At 54.4% G+C, this 24,913-nt stretch overlaps 8 protein-coding genes across 8 annotated transcripts; 1 reads left to right on the top strand and 7 right to left on the bottom strand.

Moving 5' to 3' along the window:
• Positions 1-434: 434 nt before the first annotated feature.
• VDAG_00533 (DNA repair protein RAD16) lies at positions 435-3,629 on the bottom strand (the record flags this gene model as incomplete). Its single annotated transcript, XM_009651910.1, has 7 exons — positions 435-720; positions 771-1,685; positions 1,750-2,159; positions 2,219-2,863; positions 2,934-3,026; positions 3,110-3,195; positions 3,269-3,629. 7 exons carry the CDS (start codon positions 3,627-3,629, stop codon positions 435-437), a joined length of 2,796 nt encoding a protein of 931 aa, XP_009650205.1.
• Positions 3,630-3,945: 316 nt separating this feature from the next.
• On the bottom strand, positions 3,946-4,737 carry VDAG_00532 (acyl carrier protein; the record flags this gene model as incomplete). The annotated part of the gene is made up of 1 exon (XM_009651909.1): positions 3,946-4,737. One exon carries the CDS (start codon positions 4,735-4,737, stop codon positions 3,946-3,948), a length of 792 nt encoding a protein of 263 aa, XP_009650204.1.
• A 1,670-nt stretch (positions 4,738-6,407) lies between these two features.
• On the bottom strand, positions 6,408-8,000 carry VDAG_00531 (high-affinity nicotinic acid transporter; the record flags this gene model as incomplete). The annotated part of the gene is made up of 3 exons (XM_009651908.1): positions 6,408-6,740; positions 6,799-7,740; positions 7,812-8,000. The coding sequence occupies 3 exons, from the start codon at positions 7,998-8,000 to the stop codon at positions 6,408-6,410; spliced, it is 1,464 nt and encodes a 487-aa protein (XP_009650203.1).
• Positions 8,001-9,733: 1,733 nt separating this feature from the next.
• Positions 9,734-11,332, bottom strand: VDAG_00530 (cysteine dioxygenase). The gene is made up of 3 exons (XM_009651907.1): positions 10,521-11,332; positions 10,201-10,453; positions 9,734-10,126 (listed from the first exon to the last, which is right to left on the bottom strand). The coding sequence occupies exons 1-3, from the start codon at positions 10,794-10,796 to the stop codon at positions 10,002-10,004; spliced, it is 654 nt and encodes a 217-aa protein (XP_009650202.1). The 5' UTR covers positions 10,797-11,332; the 3' UTR covers positions 9,734-10,001.
• Positions 11,333-12,012: 680 nt separating this feature from the next.
• VDAG_00529 (protein kinase) lies at positions 12,013-13,619 on the top strand (the record flags this gene model as incomplete). Its single annotated transcript, XM_009651906.1, has 2 exons — positions 12,013-12,907; positions 13,459-13,619. 2 exons carry the CDS (start codon positions 12,013-12,015, stop codon positions 13,617-13,619), a joined length of 1,056 nt encoding a protein of 351 aa, XP_009650201.1.
• Positions 13,620-16,015: 2,396 nt separating this feature from the next.
• VDAG_00528 (endoglucanase II) lies at positions 16,016-17,331 on the bottom strand (the record flags this gene model as incomplete). The annotated part of the gene is made up of 2 exons (XM_009651905.1): positions 16,016-17,076; positions 17,139-17,331. The coding sequence occupies 2 exons, from the start codon at positions 17,329-17,331 to the stop codon at positions 16,016-16,018; spliced, it is 1,254 nt and encodes a 417-aa protein (XP_009650200.1).
• Positions 17,332-18,778: 1,447 nt separating this feature from the next.
• Positions 18,779-19,756, bottom strand: VDAG_00527 (heat shock protein). The gene is made up of 4 exons (XM_009651904.1): positions 19,643-19,756; positions 19,255-19,482; positions 19,119-19,177; positions 18,779-19,031 (listed from the first exon to the last, which is right to left on the bottom strand). Exons 1-4 carry the CDS (start codon positions 19,643-19,645, stop codon positions 19,007-19,009), a joined length of 315 nt encoding a protein of 104 aa, XP_009650199.1. The 5' UTR covers positions 19,646-19,756; the 3' UTR covers positions 18,779-19,006.
• Positions 19,757-19,950: 194 nt separating this feature from the next.
• Positions 19,951-23,037, bottom strand: VDAG_00526 (nitrogen permease reactivator protein; the record flags this gene model as incomplete). The annotated part of the gene is made up of 4 exons (XM_009651903.1): positions 19,951-20,906; positions 20,960-22,265; positions 22,549-22,832; positions 22,983-23,037. 4 exons carry the CDS (start codon positions 23,035-23,037, stop codon positions 20,224-20,226), a joined length of 2,328 nt encoding a protein of 775 aa, XP_009650198.1. The 3' UTR covers positions 19,951-20,223.
• Positions 23,038-24,913: the final 1,876 nt, after the last annotated feature.

Here is a 24,913-nt window from a genome sequence, read left to right as displayed (position 1 = left end):
AAATCCTCCGAGGGTTGTCGACGCTCTGGCGATGCAGAGATGGTGCCCCGCGGTCGACTTTGGGTCGATGTCGAATTCACTAAAATAAAGTCTGCGGCGCCTTGGCGCGGGGCTTCCTGCATGGCTGCCCCCACCTCGCCCACCACAGACCAGAGTTCCCTGAGTCCCCTTTCGTCTTGCCTTGGACTATCTACCTACCTAGGTGCCTTGTATGCCTTCTGTCTTCAGATTTCAGAAGCGGTTCTTGTGAAATGCTCTAAATTTTATTCATGAGACCTGTCTATGACAACGGCCGAATCGCTAACGTGACGCTTGTGTCCTATATGCCAGGCTCTTACCTAAGGTACGTACCAGAGGACGTTCGACAAGCCAGTTTGTACATCATGAACGTCCCGCCTGCGCTCTTGATATATCGTACATCCCATCTGCAGCCCCTAGGAAGGCCATCCCAATAGCTTGACAATGTCCGCCATACGCGTCTCCTTCGTTTTCTTCTCCCTGCTCTTCTCCTGGAAAGCCTTGCTGATAAGCTGCCGCTTCGCCGCCTGAATCTCCAGCACCTGCTCTTCGATTGTGTTCTCCATGACAAGGCGCCACACCGTCGTCGGCCGCTTCTGGCCCAGCCGGTGCACGCGGTCGACGGCCTGGTCCTCGATGGCCGGCGCCCACCAGCTGTCCGCCAGAATGACCGTGTCAGCCGCGACGAGGTTGAGGCCGACGCTGCACACAGCCAGACTGCGAGCATGACCTTCGTGTCGGCGTCGTCATACAGCGCCGCGATGGCGGCATCGCGCTTGTCGGGCTTCATGCTGCCGTCGATGCGCGTCCACTTGAGCCCTGCCTCCTCGATCTGGGTCTGGATGATGTTGAGGAACGACGTCCACTGCGAGAAGATGACAACCTTGGACTGGGGGTCCTTGCACGTCGCCTGAACAATCTTCAGCAGTGCCTCCGTCTTGGAGCTCTGGGTTTCGCCGTCGAACGCATTGGCGTCATCGTCCTGGCCTTCCTCGGGGGCCGGCTCGAGCAGACTATCCACGCCCAGCGGCTGTCGGCACATGGGGCACTTCCTCTGCAGCTCAATGACCTTGGTGATGCACCTCCGGCAGTAGACATGCTTGCAGTGCGTAATGACGGGCTCGCTGAGCGTGTCAAAGCAGATGGGGCAGTCCTCCTGCGTCTCGATGAACAGCCGCAGCGCCTGCTGCAAGACCGCCTTGTTCTTGTCGTTGAGGACCACGACGTCTTGGCCCTCGAGGACCTTGAGCAAGTCGTCTATACGAGCACGACAGAGCGTCCAATGATTGCATGTCTGCCGCAGGCGTAGCAGCTTCTCCAGGACGCTCTGGAATGGCACGCGGCCAGTCCTGGCCTGACTCTGGTATTCCTGGAGGACGCCCTGCGCCTCTTGCAGCAGCACCTTGTACTTTTCGCTCTCGTCACTCCTGAACGTGATTCGATGCACATACTCTGTCTTGGGCGGGAGTTTAAGGTCGACAAAAGCCATGTCCTTCCTCCGGCGAAGGCACAAATCGTGCATAATATTTTGGAGAAGGGCTTCCGCTCTCTTGTGCCCCCAGGTCAGGGGTCGCGTGATGACCGTGTTGAAAATGGTCGGCTGCTCGACGCCGCCCGTCATATGGAGGAACGACAGCATTGATTGGAGATCCTGGAGATTGTTGACGCTGGATTCGTAAGCACATGTTCTCTCTTGTGATTCGAGGTTTTTCAACCAGAGGACAAACTTACATTGGCGTGCCGGTGAGCACCCACCGAGACGCGGCCTTGAGCTGGCAGGCCGCCCGGGCTGCCTGAGTCTTCGCGTTGCGGATGATATGGCCCTCGTCGAGCACGACTCGCCTCCAATCAACACTCATCAACGGTCCACGAGCAGAATCCGTCGTCTCCAGACGCTCCTTGGCGAGTTTTCCGTAGCTTGTGATGACAATGTCGTACCCGGACAACTCTTCAGAGGCCGCAGAGCCGTGGTGGATGTGAATTTTCGGTGCCTTGTCCTTGCGAACGTGTGCATCGAATTGCTGTTGCCAGTTGCTCATAACGCTCACGGGCGCCACGATCAGGGTCGGGCCGCTGCCTGTGCCCGAAAGGATCAAGCTGATCACCTGCAATGTCTTTCCGAGACCCATGTCATCGGCAAGCTTTGGAGAACCATCGTCAGCAACTTGTACGCCAAATCCAGGCTGGAAGAAAAACTCACAATCCCGCCTGACAGCAGCTTCGCCTCACCGGCGACGGAGAATTTCGTTGCCATATTGACCATGCCGCGCTTGTTTTGGTGCCATCTCCACAGTTGGACAGAATCGGAGGAATCCTTCTTCGGGAGCTGGGGGTCTTCTTGAGCAAGCATCCAGTGCAAGCCTTGCAGCTGATACGGAAGCAGTTTCGACACCAAAAAGGCCGGCTCGTCCGCCATGGGCATGGCAGCCATTTGCTCTTCGGTCATGGTTTTGATGGCATCCGCACCCTTGCGTACATCAATCGTCTCGCTCGTTGCCACGAGATCCACCATGGTTGCACCCTCGGGCGGTTCATACTTCGTCGCGTTAAGAGCCTGCTGCATACGCAGCTCGGCAGCGTCAGCCCTCGCTTTGAGGTGAGCGTTCGTCTCTGTCCCGGCTCCGCGAAATCCTTCGCCGCGAGCTTGCCCGTCACGTCTCGCCTCGGCCTCAGCCCTACTTGAGCTGAGCTCGGCAGCCTTGAAAATCCTGTCTTTTTTGAGGCGGTCTTCCAGCGCTCTGCGGGCGGCACGATCACTTGGACCGTAGACCCTCAGGCGTATGGGACAATCGTAGAAATTCATCTCGCCGCTCAGTTGGCACTCTAGTATTATCTCGCCTCGATCCTAGGATGGCCGTCAGCTGTGCAGCTTCCCGTCTGTGCTTCGTCGGAAGCTGGGGCGGCCAAGGACTCACCAGGTAAGGTGCGAGTTTGGCAGCCACATTGCGCGGTATGTGTCCAATCTGGTCTCCCAAAACATTGGTCACTTGCAGAGCATTTGAATCGTACTGTTGCCCCCGTCAATGTCATGGTTCCGTGCCGCCACAGCCACACGGCAGTCCAGCATGGCGCTAGGAGGTCAGTCGCATACCTGATTATGAGGTTCTCGGTTGCACAGCACGATCTCTCCCGCCGAGGCGTTGCCAGCATAATATCGAACACCAACAACCTTGGTAGCTGCCGCAGAGTCAGTTTGATGTGATTGCCTGGTCAAGAGACCAGTATGAGAAGCATGTCAAGGCAAACGTACGCAATGATCCGTAAAATTCCATGGGCGGTTCATCATTGGACTGCGTGAGGTCAATGACCTCGACGTCATCCGCGATGGGCTGAGACGATGATGCATAGACCCTGCCATTCTGGGGTGCCCAATGTTGGGACACCTGTGGACTCCAGGATGACTGAGACGTAGAAGTGGCGTTGTGTCTTTGGCTCAAGCTCGGCTGGGATGAAGGTTTGCGTCCTCGACTTGGTGAGCTCTGCGAGGGGTGTGATGACGGAGCATGTCTCTTGCGTTGAGGCGCTCCTGAGAAGGTTTCGTTCCTACCACCGCCTTCGTCGGCATCGTCTGTGAGGTCGATGACGTCGTGAGACCTCTTTGGAACTGACATGCTGGGGGAACAGACGGGGGGGTTGTAGGACTGTCGACCCAGCCTATGGATCTGAAAGATGCAATAGTGTGGGCTGTAGAGCTTATTCTAGAATTGAATTCTAGTAGTGAAGAATGAAAGATATGAGACGAGGCTAACATGGGTGAAGGGGAATCAGATGGGCATTGGAAGCCCAGGCCACGAAGCAAGACGCGTTGGTTCGTGTCAAGGTCATTTTCCCATACAGGGCTACGGGGTTACGGGTCCGGCAGTTTGGCGTACCTGCCAGGTGACAGATGCCGGGCTCCGGGTGCTACCTTCCCCTGCAGCTGCAGGTCTAGGCCCAATGAGGCCCAATGAGGCCCACTAAGACCCTGAATACTGTACAAATATGACCTGCATGCTCTGCCTGCCAATCTTGGTTTGCTGCACCACTCCTTGAAAATAGTTCAGCAGGACAGTACACAGCGCAAGAAGACAAAGCAGCACCAACAACTTGCTCATTCTCAATAGCAAAAGGCTTCCACCTTGAAGGCGAACGGGCTCCAGGCATGGTTACGAGAGGGCTGAGTCCCTGCGCCGTGCCGATCCGTCTCTCGACCCAGTCCCTCAACCTCCCGACCTCCTCTCTGTCCATCATCCAGTCCATGAAGGCGGCCGTGTTGGTCGAGTTGAGCGTCTCGAGCGCGCCCCAGGGAAAGCCGTCCGGCAGAGGCACGTCGCGTCGCACCGACCAGCCCTGCAGCTGCTGGTACTCGGGCGACAAGATGTAGCTGTGCAGCAGCTTCGCGCCCTCGGGGTGAGGCGCATCCTTGGGGATCGCGGCCGTCTGGGGCCAGGACACGAAGAAGCCCTGCTCGGGAAGCGTAATGTTGATGCCTGTCGGCGCCTGGTATCCGATGGATGACGTGAACGTGGCGGCCTGCGTCGTGTTGGCGGCTGAGAGGATCGTGTTTGGCGTCGCCGTGCCGCGGACCCAGCGAGGGTTCTGGGCGAGCAGGGCGTCGAACCAAGCGACTCCGTAGCGTTGGAGGCTGCGCTGCGTGTCAGCCGATGCGTCAACGCCCAGAAAGGCAGGGACACAGCAAGACTTACATGAGATCAAAGGCGTAGAGAACGGCGTCGTCATCGTTAGGGTAAGTCAACGCGAGCTTATTCTTGAGCTCTGGCTGGAGGTAGTCGTCCCATTCCCTGAGGGTGATGCAGCTTCTTGGTGTTGTAGATGGTGGACCAAAATAATATCACTATTCCGTACCAGGATGCGCCGACAGAGTCCTTATAGGCTGGTGTGATCTCGTCAACTCCCAAAGGTGCGTACTTCAGCAGAGCGCCCTCGTCCGCCCAGCGGGGATAGTCGTGGACGGTCTGTAGTATGATCGAGTCGACGGTGACGTTTCCATTTGCCAGTCGTCATCGAAAGCGGCGTCATGGTACTTGGAAAGGTCGACAGTAACGTTGAGAGTCATGCCAGGAAATCGCGCCACAAACGCCTGCTTGAGGGCGTCTTGCTGGTTCGTCTCGTCGCCGCCGTGCCACGGCGTAACAACGCCGTCTTCAGCAAGGGCAGCGTCATGGATTTCATCCAGCGACCTTGCCTCAACCTCCAGAGTGGAGTTGAACCTGAAGAGCGTGTTGGCGAAACAAAGTTGGGTGCCAATTATCAGGGCACCACAGAGCTGTGAGAGGGTTGAGGGCATGATGTGATGTAGTGGAAGAGAGTGGGTGGGAGATAACGCTTGTTCGGCTTCACGTGTATCCAACACTCGAGGCCAGAAATGCTCTGGTGATTTTATAACTTCCACAACATATGATGAACAGGGTATCCTGCCTGACGTCGATGATCCTGCTGTTGTTGCCTTGACATCGCGCGGCTAGCTCGACTTGAACGCTTTGAATTCGACATTTAACGAGTCAGAGGTAGTGAGACATCGCGATGCCCAGGTTCCTAGGGTGCTGTTTTAGCTGCTCTGGTCACATCTTTGGCATAAACTAGGCACCATGATTCAGTTTGGCTTGCCGCCATCTCCGAGTTCCGGCATGGGGATGTTGCGGTTACGGGACGGGCGGCCAAGCTTGATCTGATAACCTAAGGTAGGTAGTCCGGTGCACTGCACGCTATCCCGGTCATCGGGCCGGCCGACGACACCAGTGAAGCGCATGACGTAGGCACATCAACCCAACCTTGGATACTACACGTCAATTGTGAATGACAAACCCAAAGTGTTTCCCGACTCACGCTATGTAACGCATGAATGCTGTGGCTTTAGCGGTATACTGAGGGATGATGTGAACAGAGCTGGCATCGGAACGTTCCGAGGGCTCGGAACACGAAGCTATCTATCAGATCCCTTCTCGTATTTGCCCTTCGTCAACGGTTTACCCAGACAAGAAGGCCCATTGAAAGAGATATATGGCCCGCTGGACGGAACTGTCCAGAGACTGCATTGATACTCTGATCAGGGCACACACTTTGCTTCGGCGGCCGTCGCATGACGATGGGTCACACTGCTTGATATCGAATGGGCGAAGTCCAACTTGCACTGCAGTCCACCCAAGAGTCAAGTATCTCTGTTGCTATCGTTTAGTCGGCAATTCTCTCAAGCAATGTACAACTGCGTGCTGTGGTGTGAAAGGGTCAGTTGGTGCGAGGACGAAGAGCACAGATTCATCATCCATTCCATTCAGACACTCTCCAAAATCGCCTTGATACTTCATGCCAGACCACAAGTCAACCAAAATATCCTGCATCTCATGATGCTGAATTCTAGCTTCATGAACCACCACCGACCCCAAGTGCGCCTACAAGTTGTACCGAAAAGTGTCGTCATAGTCACTAAAGCCCACGTTGGGCTGTTCCGTAACCATGGGAAGCCTCGTCGCCAACCTCTCCCTACGCTTCGCATTCACATGCCGCAGTGCCAAGACGTGCAGAACGACAAGCACGATCCCAAATGAAGCGAAAGCCGTGTTGATGCGCACGCCTTTGAGATACCGTGGCGCGCTCGAAGTGGTGAAGATTTGGCCAACAACGATGCCTGAGCTGTTCCCCACGCTGTACACGATGCCGAGCGCCGTAGCACGCTTGAAGTGCCCCGCGAAATTGCTATTTAGCCACACAATGCAGAGGCCACACTGTCAAAAGAAACATTAGTGAACCGGCCATAAGATCACTTTTGTTGACATGGCTTACCGTTGCGTAGACGCCTGTTCCGAGGCAAAACACTGCCGCGAGGCGGACTCCTATGGTCGTGCTCGCGAGCATCATCGTGTACCCAGTGATGAGCGCCACACAAGCGCCGATGATGAAGGGGCTACGCAGCCCTATACGGTCAGACGCCAAGGCAATACCGATATAAGCGACGGTGGCCCAGAGGTAGACCGGCACCGTGAGTAGCTGGGCCTTGACACTAGCGTACCCCAATCCTCTTATGACGGCAGGCAAGAAGGTCATGAAACTGAAGAGCGAAAGACTGACGCAGAACTCGAGGACGGCGTGCAGGTATAGTTTCGGGTCTTTGAAAGCGCTGAACACTTTGGCCCATGAGAACTTGTCCTCGAGAGAGAGGTGAGGGTTCAGTTCGAGACGAAGTCGCATGACTTCGCGCTCCTGTTCGTTCAAGAACCAGACGGTCCGTGGATCCTTGGGGAAAATGGTATAGAGAACAGGAACGCAGGCAATGGTGATGATGCCTTCGATGATAAATAGCCAGGACCAAGAGGGCAGGCCGCCTGCGTTGATGTTGGAGACGGCTGAGGCTAGCAGACCCCCAACAGCACCCGCCAAAGCGCTGAAGCCGTACATAATGGCAGAGCGCAGGGACATCTCATTACGGAGATAGACCATGCCGATGTAGGCGTTGATGCAAGGTATCAGTCCGGCTTCGAACGCACCAATGATCAGGCGGCAGGCGTACAGCTGTTGGACGTTGGTGATGAAGCCCATGCCGAGGCAAGTGACGCCCCAGCCGAGCATGCAGACTGACAGTAGGTTTTTTGGTCCGACGACTTTGAGGGCAATCGAACAAGGAGCCTCGAAGGCAACATAAGTCGCGAAGAATAATGTTACTGCGTTACCAAATTCATTGCCTTTGAGGCCCAGATCTTCGGGGAGCCCCATAATATTGGTGTTGCCCTTCACAACGAGAGATTCGTGTAAGTTATCTTAAAGGTCAGAATACGCAGCTGCGGAGACCGGCGACTCACCAGGTTGTTTCTGTCCAGATTCGCCATGAGATACATGACTCCAAAGCATCCCAACACAACTGCGTCGAGCTTAAGCATGACCCGTTTTTGCAAGACTGGATCAGTAGCATTGCTCGATTCCGCAATCAAACTCCCAGCCGTTGGTGTGGTGGTCACGTCCCCTTCTTTCTCGTCAATCTTGAGTGACATGACGGATGAGACGAAGGATAATCTGGGCAAGAAAGAGTAATTTTGAGGTAAGTGAGACGTATAATGTCACAAGACTGCGCCTACTTCTGTAGATCGATTGATGTTTGACTCCTCAGGCTTGATGAGTTCTCCTCTTACCGTATCCTTCGCGAGGCGTCACCTCAATATATCTACACCAGGCCATGGGCATATTGGCCCGCGGTCCATGTGCTGTGCCCTCTATCGAGATCTACCATCCGAACGATGCTCAGCGCATGCCTACCTATCAATACTCCGCCAAGAATCTGGGGGTTGACCTCGGTGTTTCTCAAAGACCGGGAATCTTATCTTGACGTGGGGTAAAGGCGTCGCCATATTCGAGCCGATAAGAAGGCTATGATCTTTAGGAACGAGAGGATCAGGTCCCTGTGCACTTATGAGTACTTCGAGATACCTGTGACGCTGAGATGGAGGCATATTTTCTGCCCGATGCAGTCAGGTCAGGGTTGATCTGCGGGCTTAGGGGGACTCGGCCACTTGCCCGCGGCGCCGTCTTATCGCCCGGCGGGCAGACTGTTCCGCAGTCGATGATCGCCTCCGGCCGGCCGCAGCTTCACAAATTTGCGACTGGCGTACCAGATGGCGACAGGGGAGAAAGGGAGGGTTCATAGACATCTTTGCTCGTGCTGTTGAGGACAGGCAGCATGTCGATATCAAATTATCTGAACCACCGCATCTGTTCGACAGAGACAAGGGAGGGCACAAAATCTAGTTAGCCAGAAGAGATAAGCGAGCAAGTGTTCTGTTCTGGAGTGGAAGTCAATGTGAGGAATTAGATCTTGCTGGCACCATGCTCATCCAAAGACCACCCACTCTGATGCTGCAGGATCCGAAGAATGATCTCCCTCCACTTTCATCTGAGCACAAAGTTTGGCGGACTGAAGGTGTTCTAATGAATCAGCAGGTGTTGGTGGCTTGGTTGAAAAAGAGTGAAGGGGGTTGATGGACGGCAAGTGGTTTGTGGGCTACGTTGCCCCCTCGCAATGCAGCAACATAGGGTGATGGGAGAACCGAAGTTTGCTGACACTTCTCCTGAGATATTGCAAGATGAGTAAGTGCTGGAAATCATATATGATAGAACCCCCGAGTACCTGGATTTGAGGACGAAAGTGGAAGGATATTTTGTTACTTGCTCTCGTCTGGAGCACGACCATGGCTCCTCGTCCAGGCGCACCTAGTTGAATGGGCAACTGGTTGAACAAACTGCTATAGATGGGTGGCACTTATCAAGACTTGATCACTAATTCTAAGCTACCTACCTACTTAGGTACCTAGGTACCAAGGAAGTAAGGCTGGTAGGTAAGGTACGATGGGGCCTTGAAAGGGCTTCCCCACGGTACCGTGCCTTAGGTGATGGGTGGGTTCCGTAACGGGTGAGGAGTGAGGTAGCGCCAGCCAGCGATGAATGAGATTATCGAATGGCGCCCTGATAAGCACTACCTGTAGCCGTCAATACCTATAACGGAGTACTTGAACTGCGGAACGGATGCCACCTGTTGATGAAGTCTCCAAGCCCTTTGATCCGAGAAAAGCACGCCATCGCGGGTGGATCCATCCTGACCAATGATAGATAGGTTGCAAAATCACGACATTTCACGTGACCAGAAGATGGCCCAGCACGAGGGCAATGAGCAACTATGCGGCTCTCTGGTGGCTTTCTCTTCCTGCAACCTCATTTCATCTTCTCAATGTTTGTGTAGGATGATTCTTCGTTATATTTGCTATTCATGTTTACCCTTATTGGGTCACACGACTTGAGGATGTTGAACTCCGGTTAGTCGCCGATCAATCTGCCACGGTCACGACGTCCTGCGCCATCAATGCCGACACGAAACGAAATTCCATTGCACGCAGCCATCTCTCAGATCATGGCGGTTTGCCAAGTAGAACTCCCCAGCACGCCTTATCAATATTCAAATTCGAATCCAAACGCCGTCCTTATCGATCACGTCACGTTATGGCTCACGGACTCGGCAGGCGACGACCATGTGCCGAGTAGTAGCCACATTTGGGTACGTGGCTACGCTTGCCCGTCTCTGGGTTGAAGACATTGCAACCTCCCTTGGCGACATTAGGTGGTGTGTACACTGGTAGTCCCAGTTGTCAGTCAAGTCGATGCCGCAATGTCAAGCGATGGAAGAGGGGGGAGGAAGTCACGCACGGTGAAGGGACACAGCGAAGTCGCTGCCCTTGTTCCACACACGATGGACACCAAGCTCGTCCGCCATGTAGGCGCAGTCATCTTCCTTGTGCGTTCTTTCAGACACAACCTGCATGGGTTTGTCTTGATCACCATTCTCGGGGACGGCATATCGGGTTTCGGTCAAGTCTCCCTTGAGGATCTTCATCAGGCAGTGGGCATTGCCATGGTCATGGATGGGACTGCCCTTGCCTGGCGACCAGACAAGGACGAGCTGTCCTTGGGGGTTAGATGCTATTCGATCCCGACGTGGTTTTTACGACTATCGGTCTAGGACTTACGAGGTTGCTCTTGCCGTTGCCATCATCGACGAGGTTTCTGGTGTATCCCCTTGATGCGTCGGCGAAGGCGTACTTGGCCCAATCCTCCTCAGACGAGATGTAGTCTCGCATCAGAGCGGCCAAGTAGTCGACGTCGATGTCGTCCGAGTCGAGACCCGACGACGGCCCAAGGGCTGTTTTCAACGCCTGCACAAGACGATCGAACTTGTTTGCATCGGCCTTGGAGGAGCCGTACCCGAAGGCCGAGTGGATCTGGTTGATGATGTCGATGGCCATGGTTGGGAAGATGAAGTAGATGTTGGGGGGGCTTGTTTGGTTCAAAGGTTGATCAAATGGCTATGGAACGATAGCGGTGATGAATGAGTCTTGGCTGGGAAGCGGGGGCAGATGAGGACCGTCGACTGTCCTTTGCTTTCACACTCGCCGCTGGCTGGGGAAAACGAGCGACCTGGGCGACCCGACAATTCGACGTGGGCGGAAGGGCTCGGAGAGACTGGATGATCCAATGGTCGTCGACACTGGGGTGGTGTGGGGCAGAAGTGGACGTTGACTCGGGCTGAGTGGTCGGTGGTGCGTACTCGCAGCGCCAGCGATACGGAGATTGTCGTCGGATCGATTGGAGGTCGTGCGGAGGGCTGCGGCAAAAGGGTTCCTCGTGATCAGGGGTGCGACGCATAAGGTCATAGCCTGCTTGGCGGGGAATGCGGTGTGCCCAGTTTGGTTGGCGGCAGAGATGGGAACTATGTGGAGGCAAAAGCCGTCGATAGACGATGGAGGCCGTCGTCGGGCGTCTTCTGTTTTTCGTCGTTGTCAACGTATTGGTATGAGCAAGTTTGAGGTCACAAAGTGGAAATGGTGGCCGGTTTGTCGGCAGCTTCCGACAGCGGAAACAACGCATGCGAGGTTTTGCTGAACAGTTGCACACTAGACCCTGAACCGCTACAACGGTCCAATTTTAGCAGCCTTTGTTGGGCTTGCGTCACGGGTCTCCGCCGATTTAGCGCCGAAGTTCGCAGTTTTGTGATTGAGTCTCCAAGGCGGACGGCGGGGCCGATGGCGAGTGGAGTGCAGGGGCCGCATCGGCGCCGACCACCATGCGATCCACATCGAAGACCATTGGGGATATGTACGTAAAGTAGTATGCCTTTGGTCTGATTCCTGAATACGGAGTCAACTCTCGGTCCATTCGAGTGTAGATAGATGGAGAATTATGCTTGCGATGATCTCAAGTGTGCCATAACAGACTGCAATTGGATGCACAACGCCACTTTGGGCGACGAGCGAGCACTACAGAAAATAGCACTCATCGGCCAAGGACCGACGCACGATGCCATCACGTTCAGAACAGGCACAAAGTAACGAGATGTCAAGATGCGCTTACGCGGGACCTGGATCGAGCTTTGTTCATGTTAGGCACACAGGCTATCATGTGAAGAGATGCGGAAAGGCAAGGGTCGGGAACATAAATCAGATTATGACCTCCCAGGGCGCCATGGCCTTTGGGCTCAAGGGGAAGGGCGCTTGCTTATGTAAGGTTACCTGGATCATATCGAGCTTTCTTCCCCAGCGTCAACATCGCGACACCGTGCCCTGTCACGACTATCCAATTCGAACCCAGTCCAACACTTTCGGTATCATCCACCCGACAAATCCAACGAACGGGCCCTTACCATTCAAATTCCTCGATGATTCACCGCCGCCCACCTCTCCCCCGAACATCCGCACGACCATGAACTCGCCACCGACACCAGTCAATGCGCGACCAACACGGCCAGATTTTACCCCTTCTGCCGATTTGCTCGAGGCCTCACTTTACGATTGTATGCAAAATCAAGCTGAAGCCACTCCGGAAGCAGATTTCGACGACAGCCGACAGGAGGGGCACAAATACCGCTGCGAGCTAAGTCGAGCAAAGCTGCCGCCCAAGGAAGCCATCCATTGTCGACAGCAGATCCAGATGTTGTCGTATTGGATGTGTGAGGGCTCGTGGTTGCAGGATCTGTTGAACGCCAACTTGGATGCCAACGACAACGTCAAAGACTGGAAAAAGTTGGTAACCGGACTCCGGAGCCTTCTCACATCGCTTGGGTTATCACTACCCGAGATTGAATCACGTCGACAAGTCGGGATTGACAATCAGCAATATTGGTTAATCGAAGCTACGCAATACGACGACACCTCGACACGACTGGAAACAAGTTGGCGGACAAGACAATTTTCGAGACGACCGAGACGTATTTCAAAGAAGCTGCCTGGACAGCTGCCACCGCGAGGCGCCGCATCTCTAACCGCTGATCGGGTATCCAATCGGACAAGATCCAAACCCCGACCAGCACTGCGGCGCAATGGGCGTTTACCGCCGCAGCGCTCAACGGCCGCGCTAGGTGGTTAGTCGGCAGTTCTTGGCTGTATCGCCTCGGCGAATGAACATCATTAAAGGACGAGCACTTCCCTCCCCGTCGGCCCAAAGTCCAAGCTCGTTGACGCAATATCACATCGTCATGACTGTCGAATACACCTCATCCCTCGACCGCGTGGTTCTCTTTCTCGGTAACTTTAAATTCGCCGACAGTGCTCTAAGCGGCAACAGCCTTCTTTCGCTGTCGGAGAACTCTCGATACGATTTCGAGCCTCCTCGTGACGAAGCCGGCACATCGACATCATGGCTGGGAGGCCAAGAAAAGGCCAGACATCAACTGGACCTGGTGTTGCCTGAGAATGATCACCAGTCTCCGTGGATGATCATGGAGTATATTCCTAGGATATTGGATCCCGGGGGTCATTAACGGCCCAGATGCCCCTATTATTCTCCTCCAAGTTTGCAGCGCATTGGCACACATGCACGCTAATAACATCACCCATCGAGATATGAAGCCAGCTAACATTCTCATACAAGACATAAAAGTTAAAGACAAAACACGACTAATTACCAAATTAGCGGATTTCGAAACTGCGAAAAAGCACCCTGGGGATTACTTGGACACCTTCACCGAAACACCCATGTACATGGCTCCCGAGTTTCTCAAACGACCCCTACGCTACAATAGCAGCTGCGAAATCTTCTCCGTGGGCATCATCGCGGTACAGCTTCTTACCTAATAGCAACCTCAATCCGACGACCGGTGGATTACAGCTCAACTGCAGTCTATTGATACGCACTGGACTTGGATCCGTCAGACTATCCTGCCGAAGGTCTAGGGAGAGCTTAACACGTGATAGATTCCTTGCTTGATAATGAACATGACGTAAAACAACCGATGGCTTGAGGGATGGCCGATAAGGATGGCGCTCGTAGTGGATGATTTGCTGCATCTCCGCATGGACGAAGCACTGTTGATGAAGACCGGGACGGTCCAATCCTTTGAAGGCTTCCAATGGTACAATCCGAATCTGGCTGAACAGCGCTGTATAGTCTCCTTGCGATTCGGACAAGATCTTGACAAAAGAGCCGACATCGAGCAAGTCTATCGACTTGGCGGATCTCTGGAGCCTCTGCTATCCTTGACGGGAGTTCCAGGGCCTTGAGATAGTCTTCAACGGATTTATTGCCTCCAAAGCGTGCTACTACGGCGCATTGGCGAACAACAGTCTTGATGACATTGTGCCTATCGCTTCTATCCGTTCTGTGCTTCAACAGAGACAACAGGACAACAAGTTCCTGAGCCTCCTTGAGAAGGAGATCAACTTGTGGGAAGCGATTGTATTGCTTTCGGATTGCGTTCAAGGTCCGAACGATTCGATCTCCGTGAATTAGCTGTACTCCTCTGATATGGGAAGCCTTGGGTAACTAGGCAGGACGAATACGGGACAGGATCCGTCGCTCATCAAGCTGAACCACCTCTTCAAGCAACTGATCTTGAAACTCGCTGCGAGCTTTCTCTAGCGCCATCCATGGTTAGCTTCGTAAAACCTGTGACAGAAGATGTGACGCACTGGTGATGGAGTATCGACTAGCAATTGCTAGCATTCGTCGCAGTCCTCGGTGTCCGAAGCTCCATCACCGCCCAGGATCTTGCTCGCGCTCTCAACTGTCTGCGATCATGATCGTGGCTCACGAGCGCGATGATCTGACTGCGACTTCCAGCAGACGGTCCAAACCCCCTTCGCAAACAATATCCGGTCTCAAAGACTCCGCGTTTCGAACGCTTGTCGCGCCATGGATTCTTCCAAGTGGGGGATAAAAGGGGCAGGCTGGGCTCTCAACCCAACAGTGTCTGATAAGTGAGCTCAGCATAGCACGCTCCAACCCTGCTTCTACTTTCCCCTTATATCCACAAGCCAGCTCTCTCTCTCTCTATCTATCAATATGCCAAGCACTTCATTAACGACCCAGCACATCTCGTTGCTACCTCTCTTCGAAGCCTGACCATTACGAAGCCTTCCGTTGCCCTCGACGTAGAGCACAAAGCTGCATATCGTCGTACCTTGCCTCATGCTGGTCCGCAAGTATCGATCGTCTCTGGCGGCGGTTCAGGCCATGAATCCTCCTTTTCCGGCATGGTCGGCGAGGCATGCTGACTACTGCTGTCACTGGCACAATCTTCGCCAGCCCTTCGGTAGAGCATATCCGGACCGCCATTGCTTCACTCGTCAATATCTCGCAGTACGTCTTAATCACTGTTACGAACTATACTGGAGACGTATTGAACTTTGGCATGCCCGTTGAGAGGGCCAAGGCTGCGGTGACAGCCGCTGAGATGGTCGGTTGGACATCCACGCTGAAGAAGAGCAGTTGCATATTGTCTGAATACACCGGCTCGTCCTGGCGATCGCACCCTACTCGAAGCTTTGCACCCATTTGTAGAGGTGCTTGGTTTGACGGGGAACGCCAAGCAGGCCGCTGATGCCGAGCTCGAGGCAGCTCTGGAAACCAAGGGAATGCAGGCCAGTCTTAGACGAACAGTTTACGTTGGCGGCAGCGGACACCAAGAGGTTCTTGATCCTGGAGCTTGGGGTTTGGCGACCTTTTACCAAGGCCTTTCACGTGGCTGATAGTTCCTGGATGGCCCAGAAGCTTTTGGGAAGAAGCTCGATCTCGAACCGTGGTCATATTACTAGACCTGATACTTGAAATACTGGTCCAAATTCCTTTGGTGGATATATCAATCTCCTGAAATAGGCATGTTCAATGCCTTGAACGACAACCATTTACTTGCCGCGAACAGAAATCCGTCATGAAGCCCACCTTGTTCTTACTCCATCACGTTCGTTGCAAGGTCCAAACCCCAGCTCACATCCGCATCTGCACCTGCGCTCCCGACCACCGCACCGGCCTTTGCGCGAACAACGATCCCTGAATCTGCTGCCGAATTATGTGAAACAGCTCGTCGCCACACGTTCCAACTGTCGGAATATTTTCACGTGTATCATTGTCGTAGCCGTCACCATTTGGCGCAGGTTTACCATCGTCGATGCCCTTTTCGGCAGAGGAACTACTGTTGTCACGGTTATCGCTGCTGTCGCCAACTGCATCTTCTTTCTCAGAAGAATCACGTTCAGCGACGGGCTCGCTTTCTCCACAGTTTGGGCTTCGGAGTCGACGCGGCTCCAGCGGCGCTCGTGGCATGGCCAATCACCCTTTCGTCCTTGACGGCTCCCTTCGAGATCTCGCCGTCCAAATCAGTACCACGTGGTTCATACGAACCGTCTGCAGCACCAGAATTCACGGCCTTGGGGATGTAGCCAGGTGCCGGGTTCGTCACCTCCTCGAGCTCTACCTCCGGCGGACCTTCAAAGTCTCCGTCCTCGCACCTCGACTGAATGACTTTGCACAGCTTCTCGTTCCACAAGTCGCAGTTCTTGACGCCTGTCGGTGGCGTTGGGTTGAAGCACTTGTCGCCCTGTGCGAAGCAGGCCTCGACGGCCGCCCAGCATCCGAGATCCGTGTCGTAGGGCTTTAGCGCCTTTCCACACCAGTTGGCGTTCTTGAGCTTGCAATCGCCAGGGATGGCGCCTTCAAACGCCGATTCCTTGAATGTGGAGACAGTGGATGAAGAGGAGGAGTCAGCTTGGGGAGAGTACGGCTCCGGCCCAGGGATAAGGTACGGCCACTTTGGCTCCCAGACGTCGAATGTGTTGCCCTTTTCCGAGCCGTCGACATGGCCAGGGATGCTGACTTTGTACTTGTCCGGCACATCGAAGGTTCGAGGTCCTTCCTCTACATGTACTTGGGCGCAGCTGACATAGTATTGAGGGTCCCCCTTGCTGTGCGCTTGGTGCAGGGCAAGAATCTCAGAGCGAACGAGATAGTTGCCCTTGGCGAGGCCAGAGGGGAGCTCGAAGGAGAGGAGGCCCTTGTTGGCAATGAGATTGTCGACGCACCATTTGCCAGTATCCTCATTGTAGCCCTCGTGCCATAGCTTTACCCAGCCGGCTCCTGAAGCTGGATCGTTCAGGGGGTCATCCACCTTCTTGACGTAGATGGAACAGGGCCCAACATGGGACGGATCGATGGCTCCAGGGTTACTTGCGTCGGGCCAGGTGCGGAACTCAAAGGTCAGTGTCGCGCCAGCGGGAGCGGGACAGACGAATGCTGCCGGTGTATCACCGTTTGCGCCTAGCATAGGTAGTTAGCACTGCGTCGAAATGGTTGGAGATATAGCAGGAAATGCATCGTACCGCAAGCCATATCATCACTCTCGAGGCCGTCAACTGGAGAAGTGGTCTTGCTACCGTCCTCGGGCATCCGAAGACAAGTTCCATCACCCTGAGAGACCTCGTCAATGTAGAGCTTCGAGAGAAGGGTATGCGCAGTCGCCAAGGGAGCTGCCGAGACCCCCAGGGCGAGCACCACGGCGGCCTTCATGTTCATGGTGATATCTTTGTACAAATCAGATTGGCGTGGAACAGCGTGCTACGTGCAAGGTACGATGATAAGAAGTAGCAAGGGAAGAGGGCGACAAAAGTAGTTGTACACTGTTCAACAGTGTTCTGCCGGGCAAAGTAATAGAAGAGTAAATGAATGAAAGAATCCAAAAGCCCGAGGCTTGGAAAGAATAGCGGCGAAGATGGATGAGTGAAATGACAGTTGCCGAAGACCTAGAGGTCGAAAGAGGATGAGGAGAAACAGATCAAAGTCATTGTTAGCGATCATGGACCAACTTTTATATACAGTGCCCTCGGGTTCAAACATGAGGATAATCTGCCGACAGGCCATTTGAACAAGATCGAGCACAACCCCATCATCACACGATGTGTTGCACATAGCATCCAGCAGCCCCTGAAATGAGCGTCTCCTGATTGATTCGCGCCACCGCGGCTGCAGCATAAGCAACACGCATTCTCGTGGCGCGCTCTCTAGCCGAAGGGCAGAAGGGTCGTGCCGTCGTCTGCAAGCCTTTTAGCAGGCCGAAAATGCAGCCCTTTCCCGTAGTCCTTCGCAGCCGATGGCGTACTCTAGCATCCTATCAGGCAAGACAGGATGAAACGAGCGATTTCGTCTCGTAGCAACTCGACTTACTTTGTCATTCGAGGGCGCTCATCCAACACTGAGGTGGAGGGATGACGGCCTCGCTCAGGGGGCGATGAACGGCCTCTGGCTGGCGATCAACCTGAGCCTGCGTACTATCAGCGGGTCAAATGGCAGCGAGTTGATGCTTACCACAAATCTTAACATTGTGATGGATGACCTGCTGAACGATCGTCGTCGTCGTCGTCTCTAGCCCGCGCCTCAGTCTTACCCCGCAAGCCTTGTAAACGTCAGACGGCACGATGCCTTACTCCGGTCGAGCTAAGGCACGAAGCCGACGGGTGCTTTCAACTCAACAAAGCAAGGGAACCTTTCTCGCGACGTATCGCCTGCAGTCACGGCAGCCAACCTTGGCGCCAGACGCGCCCCCTCCTTCGAGACAAGGCTGGGAGTCACAAGCATGGCCGCTTGCTCGGCGAAAGGAAAAGTACGGAGGGCCAATTAACAGGCGACGATCATCTAGGAGGCACGACTTCTGTCAAGAAAACCCGATTGGGTGACCCCGAGCATGTGGCTGTCGGGTGTCCTGCAAGCAACCGCGCGCCCCTGATTCTGTCCGCTGTACTTGAAGCAAGTGGCAAGAGAGGCTGAATGGTTGCCGTCTCTGCGCTGGCAGCCGTCGACGCTTTTTTTCTTTTTTCCTGAGCTCCAACCTGCGCAGGGCCGCCACGGGTGATCGATTTGTGAGCACACCTTTGGCTCTCAAAAGAGTGCTAGGCTGTGAAACAATCACCTACGGACTTCCCACTCCTCGGAACAAAAAACACCAGCTTCATCGATATGGTAGGTGTAAATAAAAGAAGTGAGCAGAGTTAACTTCGATTGGCGAGGTCGGGCTGACGACCAGTCCACCCGGGAAGACTACTTCGCGGCTGCACGCCACGCGCCGTACATTACAATACACCGGGAATTCTATGCCAAAGCCGAAATGTCCGCCCCCGAAAATCGTTTCCATCTTTTGGTACACCGTGTTTTACATTTGTCTTTGCTAGGGCTTTTCGTAGTGAAGGGGTATCGTTTACTCGTTGATCTTCGCCAGGATCCTAGAGCTGTGTCAGTCTTCTAAAGCGTATCATAGAACGCAACGCGCCACTGTGCACCCGAGAACGGAAGGGGCCAGATTAACTCACTCGCTGTCCCGGAACAGGTGGAACTCCTCATCACCGACCTTGACGGGGGAACCGCCGAACTGCAAAACGAGTCAGTCACAACAGCTCCGAACTTAAGGGGCCTAGTGTTGGCCCCTTAGCAGATGGCGATACATACCTGGGGAATCAGGACACGATCACCAGAGTTGACACCCATGGGCAAACGCTGGCCGTTCTTGTCGAGGGCACCGGGGCCGACGGCGAGAACCTTGCCCTCGTTCAGCTCCTTGACGCTGGACTCAGGCAGGAAGATACCGCTGGCGGTCTTGGTCTCGGCCTTGACGCGCTGAATCAGGACGCGGTCGAGGAGAGGAGCGAGAGAGCGGATGGAGCGGATAGAGGTGGCCTGGGGGAGGTGATCAATACGTTAGCTTGCGATCCTGTTGCTGTTGGTCGTATGGCGCATTGTCATCTGTAGAGTAGTGGCTTGAAGAGCGGAGCGCAATTGTCGAACGATTGTCGAAAGCCATTGAAGTGCACCAAACGCAAGATGGAGAATGACGTACCATTGTAACGGTATTTGAGCTGTTCTACGAGGAGAGAGGGCGTGGGATGCGGTGACAAAGGATGTTGATGATGTGGTTTAAGGTGTTGTTGTGTCAAGGACAGTTCTTTGGTCTGAAGCTATTCAGTTCCAAGAGCTTCCAGAATCCCCCATTTGCCCAGCAACAATTTTTTGGGTCCAAGCGGCCCCTCGCTTTTTCCGAGGTCCGACATCGTAGCACAGTGCAGCTATAAACCACGATGGCGACTCGCGCACCGTGCCCATGCCCCTTTCTCGGACGTATGGAGTTCCCCTTAACAAACAGCAGCTGGTCAGAGCCTCGTCAAGATTCACGGCCTGTCATTTCAAGCCATTGAATCTACATATCTATCACAACCCGCAGTCCCAGTTCTTCTCAAACACAAATAACTGTCGTTCGCTCTACCAAATTCCTCCGGATTCTATACCCCGTATCTTCTGCGCTTGACTGACAATGTAACCCGCCGCCGAAACCTGGTATGAGTCGAATACAACCGAACGCCCCCACCAATATCCCCATTAACTTCTCTTCCCATACCCTTCGTCCTGGGTGTCGGAACCACCCTAGTTCCCGGGTTGCGGCTGAGGAAACTCTAGAATGTGTGTATGGCCTTCAGCCAGCTTGACCTCGCCGCCAGGTCCAAACTGCTGGCAAATGTCACTATTACCGATCCAAGGATCTTTCAATATCTCCTCCATCTTGGCTCGCTCCTTAGGGTCAACCTGGAGCATGCGGCTGATGACGTGCCGGCTCTCCCTGGGAAGGACACGCAGCACGCGCCACGGGCCTCGGATCGTGACCGGCTTTGGCGCGGTCTCCGACTTGGCAGGCTCAGGTGATGCAGCTCGCTTCTCTGATGGTGGTGCGTCACCATTGTTGTTGGCTTCCGCAGCGGCATCTCCCTCAGTACGCGATGTGTGGCGAGAGTGACCGTGGTGGTGATGATGGTGGTGCTTCCTTTCGTGCTCCTCTTCCTCGCCGCCGAAGAAGTCCCGTGCAGGGGTGTTGGACAGGTCGTTCATGGACCGCGATGGCAGGACGAGCTTCTTAGGGTCGTGTCCAGGCGTGGGCTCGGCAGCAAAGAGCTTGAATGAATTGTCCGTCATTTTTGGGACCTTCCACGGGAATCGACGCAGCGACATGCAGCAGAAGATAATCGCGAGTGACCAAATGTCCACAGCCTCTGCGTCATACTTGCCTCCGGTTAGTACCTCGGGTGCCAGGTAAGGGTCGGATCCAACGATTCCTGCCAAATGTCAGCGTTTCAAACCTTCAAAGTGCGACAAAGGGCTGACCTACCAGTAGCTTTGATGATACTGCTCTCGAATGGGTATTTGAAGACGTGAGAGCTGCCAAAATCGATAATCTTCATGATGCCCTTGTCGCTAACGACAACGTTGTCTAATTTGAGGTCGCGATGCGCCAGACCCGAGCTGTGGAGGTACGTGACGCCATTCAGAATTTGCAAGAAGCAGCAGGTGATTTCGGCGCGGCTCATCTTGCCCGTCATGACAATGGCGAAGAGGTCGTAAGGAGCATACTCCATCACTTGGTACCAACGCTCCTTCTCTTGCAAAATGTCGAGCGTCTCAATGATGTTGCCGTGGTGGAGCGTCGACCCGACACAGAATTCTGCCGTCAATCGCTTAACATATTCTTTCTGCGTTTCGTACCCATAACGCTCCCGGAACTCCTTCACCGCGAACACAACTCCATCGTCGTGGCGCTTCATAAGCCTGACTTTACCGCCAGCTCCGGAACCGAGAACCTTGCCCAGCTTTCCATACTTTGATATCAAGCCATGGTCATCGCCAAACGGCTGTCGTTGTGGTCCGGACCGCGAGGCTGGGGGCGTCCGAGTACCTGAGCTCTGGCTTGTCTGCGAAGGGTCTCTCTTGGCCTTGTGGTGGTTGCCTTTTTTGAAAAACCGCTTCAGATCCGCGAAAGAACCCTGCTTAGCATGCATGCTGGCCGAATCACTGTCCTGTATCTCTTCTCGATGGTGCCGGCGGCCACCAAAGAGTGTCGAGTGACGTTTGTCGTTGTTTACGAGACTAGTGGTTGAGTTCGAAGGAGAGTGTTGCCCAGGCTTCCTTTTACTGAACTGGAACCTCGACTCGACGTTGTTTCGATCAGTAAACTTGTTCAGCGGCTGACGCTTGTTGGCGGCATATGGATCATTCGCATCTCCTTGAGGCGTCAAGGGTTTCGAGTAGAACTGTGAAGCGCGAGAAGGACTAGATTCTCGCGAGACGGGCGTCGATCCTCCAGGTCCGATATCGAATAGACCGCGACGATGAGACCTATGATGTGTATCATCGCCATGGTCTCCGCCTTGTGGAACCTGGTCGCTGGAAGTTGAACGGGGAGCTGTTCCCCTTCGAGCGGAATGAGGGGATGTGCCGTCGTGTGAGGTAGATGCCTGCGGCGTTATAGCAGACGTGTCGTTGCCAGCGGTGCTTTTGCCCTTGGCAAGGGCATCGGTACCCGAGGGCGTCAAAGGCGGAGACTGCATTTGCTGCACTGCTGGACCTAAATGGGGCGATCCTCGGCTTGGGGTTGGCAAGCGTGTCGAGCCCGCGGACTCGTCTTCATGAGACGGAACCTGTGAGGTGTTGGGGTTAGCAATGGGGTGTAGAAAACTAAGCCAACGTAAGACACCTCCTAGATGACATGTACTAGAAGTTTCATGGGCCGAGAACAATCACATGAAAGCTCTGTAGCCATGAAGTATTCATGTTCACATAGCCGAGAAGTGAGCGCAGATGAAGCGCAGGCGGCGTGATGTTCCTGTGAAGTCGCATCATGGACACTCGATGGAGTGGCACGGCTTGTCTGAAACAGCCTAGAATGCTCAACTGGGCGGGGAAGAAAGGCAAGCTACGTACCCTCGAGGCGGGCAACGAGTAGGGGTCAAAGGCGAAGCGGCTGAGGCGCCGGCCCTGAAGATTCGTGGCTTGCAGCGATGTGGTCAGCTCCTTGAGCTGATCCGACATGACCTCTGAAATGGCATCAGTGTTTTCAGGGGCGGGGTTCGAGATGGTTGACGTCGGGGCCGCGGGAGCGATCTCCTCGACGGTGGGGGCGAAGTGTACACCTGGGTTCGCCTTGTCGGATGTGCTGTCGATGTCCTTCTTCTCGTTTGGCTGTGTGACAATGATGTTGTTGAGATCTGCATGTCGTGCGCGACGCACAAAGAGGTCAGTATGATCATGAGTGTGAAGGGGGGGCACATGTCATGGCTTCCTGAGTCGAAATAGATGCGGCCCGAGGGCGGGGTTTGCTCCAGGCGTGCAGCGATCCGGAAGTTGCGGAAGCGTACCTTGTGACTGTGACTCGGGTCCCTGGGGCCTCACATCGGCTTCGGAGGAAGCCATGCTGGCGAATTGGTGATTCTGTCGGTATAAAGCTGCTCAGAGCTAAGTCGATATCACGAACGACAGCATAAGCACATGAATGAGTTTCGAGCGAGGGTGGCGGGGAAAGAGACGAAATCAGAGAGGTCTAGGTCGGCATGAGGACCGGGTCTCTGGCTGATAAAAGATGGGATATCCACTAACCTCCCAGATTAGCACTAGCCTCGAAGCAGCAGTGCCGTGACGTCAATTGCGGATGGTGGGGGGCCCCTTCCGGACCTCACAGGGCTAAGGCGGGGATCGGCCGCGGTCCTCGGGGTGAAGCAGTGAGCCCAGCAGCAACCTTCCACATGCACCACGGGGCTTGATCTCTTTTTTTTCCTTCCAGGGGGCCCCCGGGGGCCAGGGGGCCCCCCCCCTTGGCAATTTTTACGGGAAACCCCCCCCCCCCCCCCCCCCCCAGCTGTTACCGCCCCCGGCGCCGCTTCCGAGCGCCCGGCAGCCCATGCCGCCCAGGGCAGATCCAGGGCCTGGATCCTTCATCAGACACCTATACGAACCGAAGCAATCACATCACGCCTCATCTCCATCAGCAACAAAATTGGCATCCTACACGCCCGGTCCTCATTCACGTCGATGCACCTCACGGACTGACTGCCACCAGAAAATTACGAAGCGGCGGCTGACGACAGCGGTGACCATCCGCCCTTACATCTGTCCAGCCAAGCAGAGGAGGTTATTAGCAAACGCGTCAGCGGGACGCCCTAATAGCCTGGCAATCCCCAGTTTTTCGAGTCTCGACCACTTCCAAAGGTCCATCCGATTGCATATCCAGAACGCCGATGACTCTTGTTGTACGTACAGAGCCTGCTGGAGGCAAACGCCTTCTGAGGGGCAAATTTTTTTTTTTTTTTTTTTTTTTTTAAAAAAAAGAGGCGAATGACCTTGCAAGACGAACAAAAAAACTCGACAAGGAAACAATTTTCTTCCCTCCCTCTTCAGCTGTTGCAGTGCATCGACCTGGACTCGAATGAGGCAAGCCAGTCATGTCCTAACACCGTCTGCAAGCGAGGCAAGCTGACTTGCATGTGAGCCAGGGGCATCGTTGCCTGCCACTTCTATTGCACTAATGGAAAATTCCAAGACCCTAGTGGTGTTGGGCTGCGGCTCTTAACATTCATAGGTCTCCTCACGATTACGACCCCTGACGTAAACGCTTGGGGCAGAATCTCGCACTGCTGCTGTGTTCGGCGTGGCAGCCACTTTCGGTGCCTGACGAAAACGCCCACGTTGGCGCGAACGGCATTTCCATGTGTCCAACTGAGGTGCTGCTGGTGACAGCCAGGGTCCACCTTGGAATGTTCTTCTGCATGACGCCGCCCGGCCCCCGCCATTCCACTACATTCCAATCCATTGACCTCCCTCGTTTGCTTGATGGCCAACATGCGCATGCGGCGAGTTGGCCATTGCCCACTCCGAAACACAATAAGCATGCCTTATCCTAGGTACGGCAAGGAAGTTTAGTCAGGCTTCAGGATAAGTATCGGACATACGATGTGTTATATAATTCACCTAGCTTGCTAACAAAATGGACTTCGCATTGCATGATAACACACCGGGTGTCTATCATGTGAGACGTGAGAATAAGTTGTCATGGAACACTATCTGCAAGCGTTGTGGCTCTGGAAGGTTGATACGCGGCCAGGTGAACCCGCTCCCGAACATCTCCCGAACGACGCCTTCGGTCTCAGCTGCGAGCGAAGGTCTGGACTTTGGTGGTGCGCTCCAGATAGCATCAGTCACGACAATTGCGACGTAGTCCCTTTTGCTGGAGATCGTTGATTTCAAGTTCCAAATCGTTCGCCTATATCGCCCCCAAAACCCTGCGACAAACACA

The sequence above is a fragment of the Verticillium dahliae genome, genomic scaffold (assembly GCF_000150675.1).
Source record: "Verticillium dahliae VdLs.17 supercont1.1 genomic scaffold, whole genome shotgun sequence".
NCBI lineage: Eukaryota > Fungi > Ascomycota > Sordariomycetes > Glomerellales > Plectosphaerellaceae > Verticillium > Verticillium dahliae.
This window is presented reverse-complemented; position numbering and strand designations above follow the sequence as displayed.

Excerpts from the sequence above, each read along its gene's own strand:
- VDAG_00527 (XM_009651904.1), bottom strand. Across the intron at positions 19,178-19,254 it reads ATCGTGTCCTGATTCCCCAG|TTCGGCGGTTCCCCCGTCAA; the intron begins GTATGTATCGCC and ends CTCGTTTTGCAG. Across the intron at positions 19,032-19,118 it reads CACCTGTTCCGGGACAGCGA|GATCCTGGCGAAGATCAACG; the intron begins GTGAGTTAATCT and ends ACACAGCTCTAG.
- VDAG_00530 (XM_009651907.1), bottom strand. The coding sequence starts at position 10,796 with ATGGCCATCGACATCATCAACCAGATCCACTCGGCCTTCGGGTACGGC. Across the intron at positions 10,454-10,520 it reads GCAACGGCAAGAGCAACCTC|CTCGTCCTTGTCTGGTCGCC; the intron begins GTAAGTCCTAGA and ends CCCCAAGGACAG. Across the intron at positions 10,127-10,200 it reads CTTCGCTGTGTCCCTTCACC|TGTACACACCACCTAATGTC; the intron begins GTGCGTGACTTC and ends TGGGACTACCAG.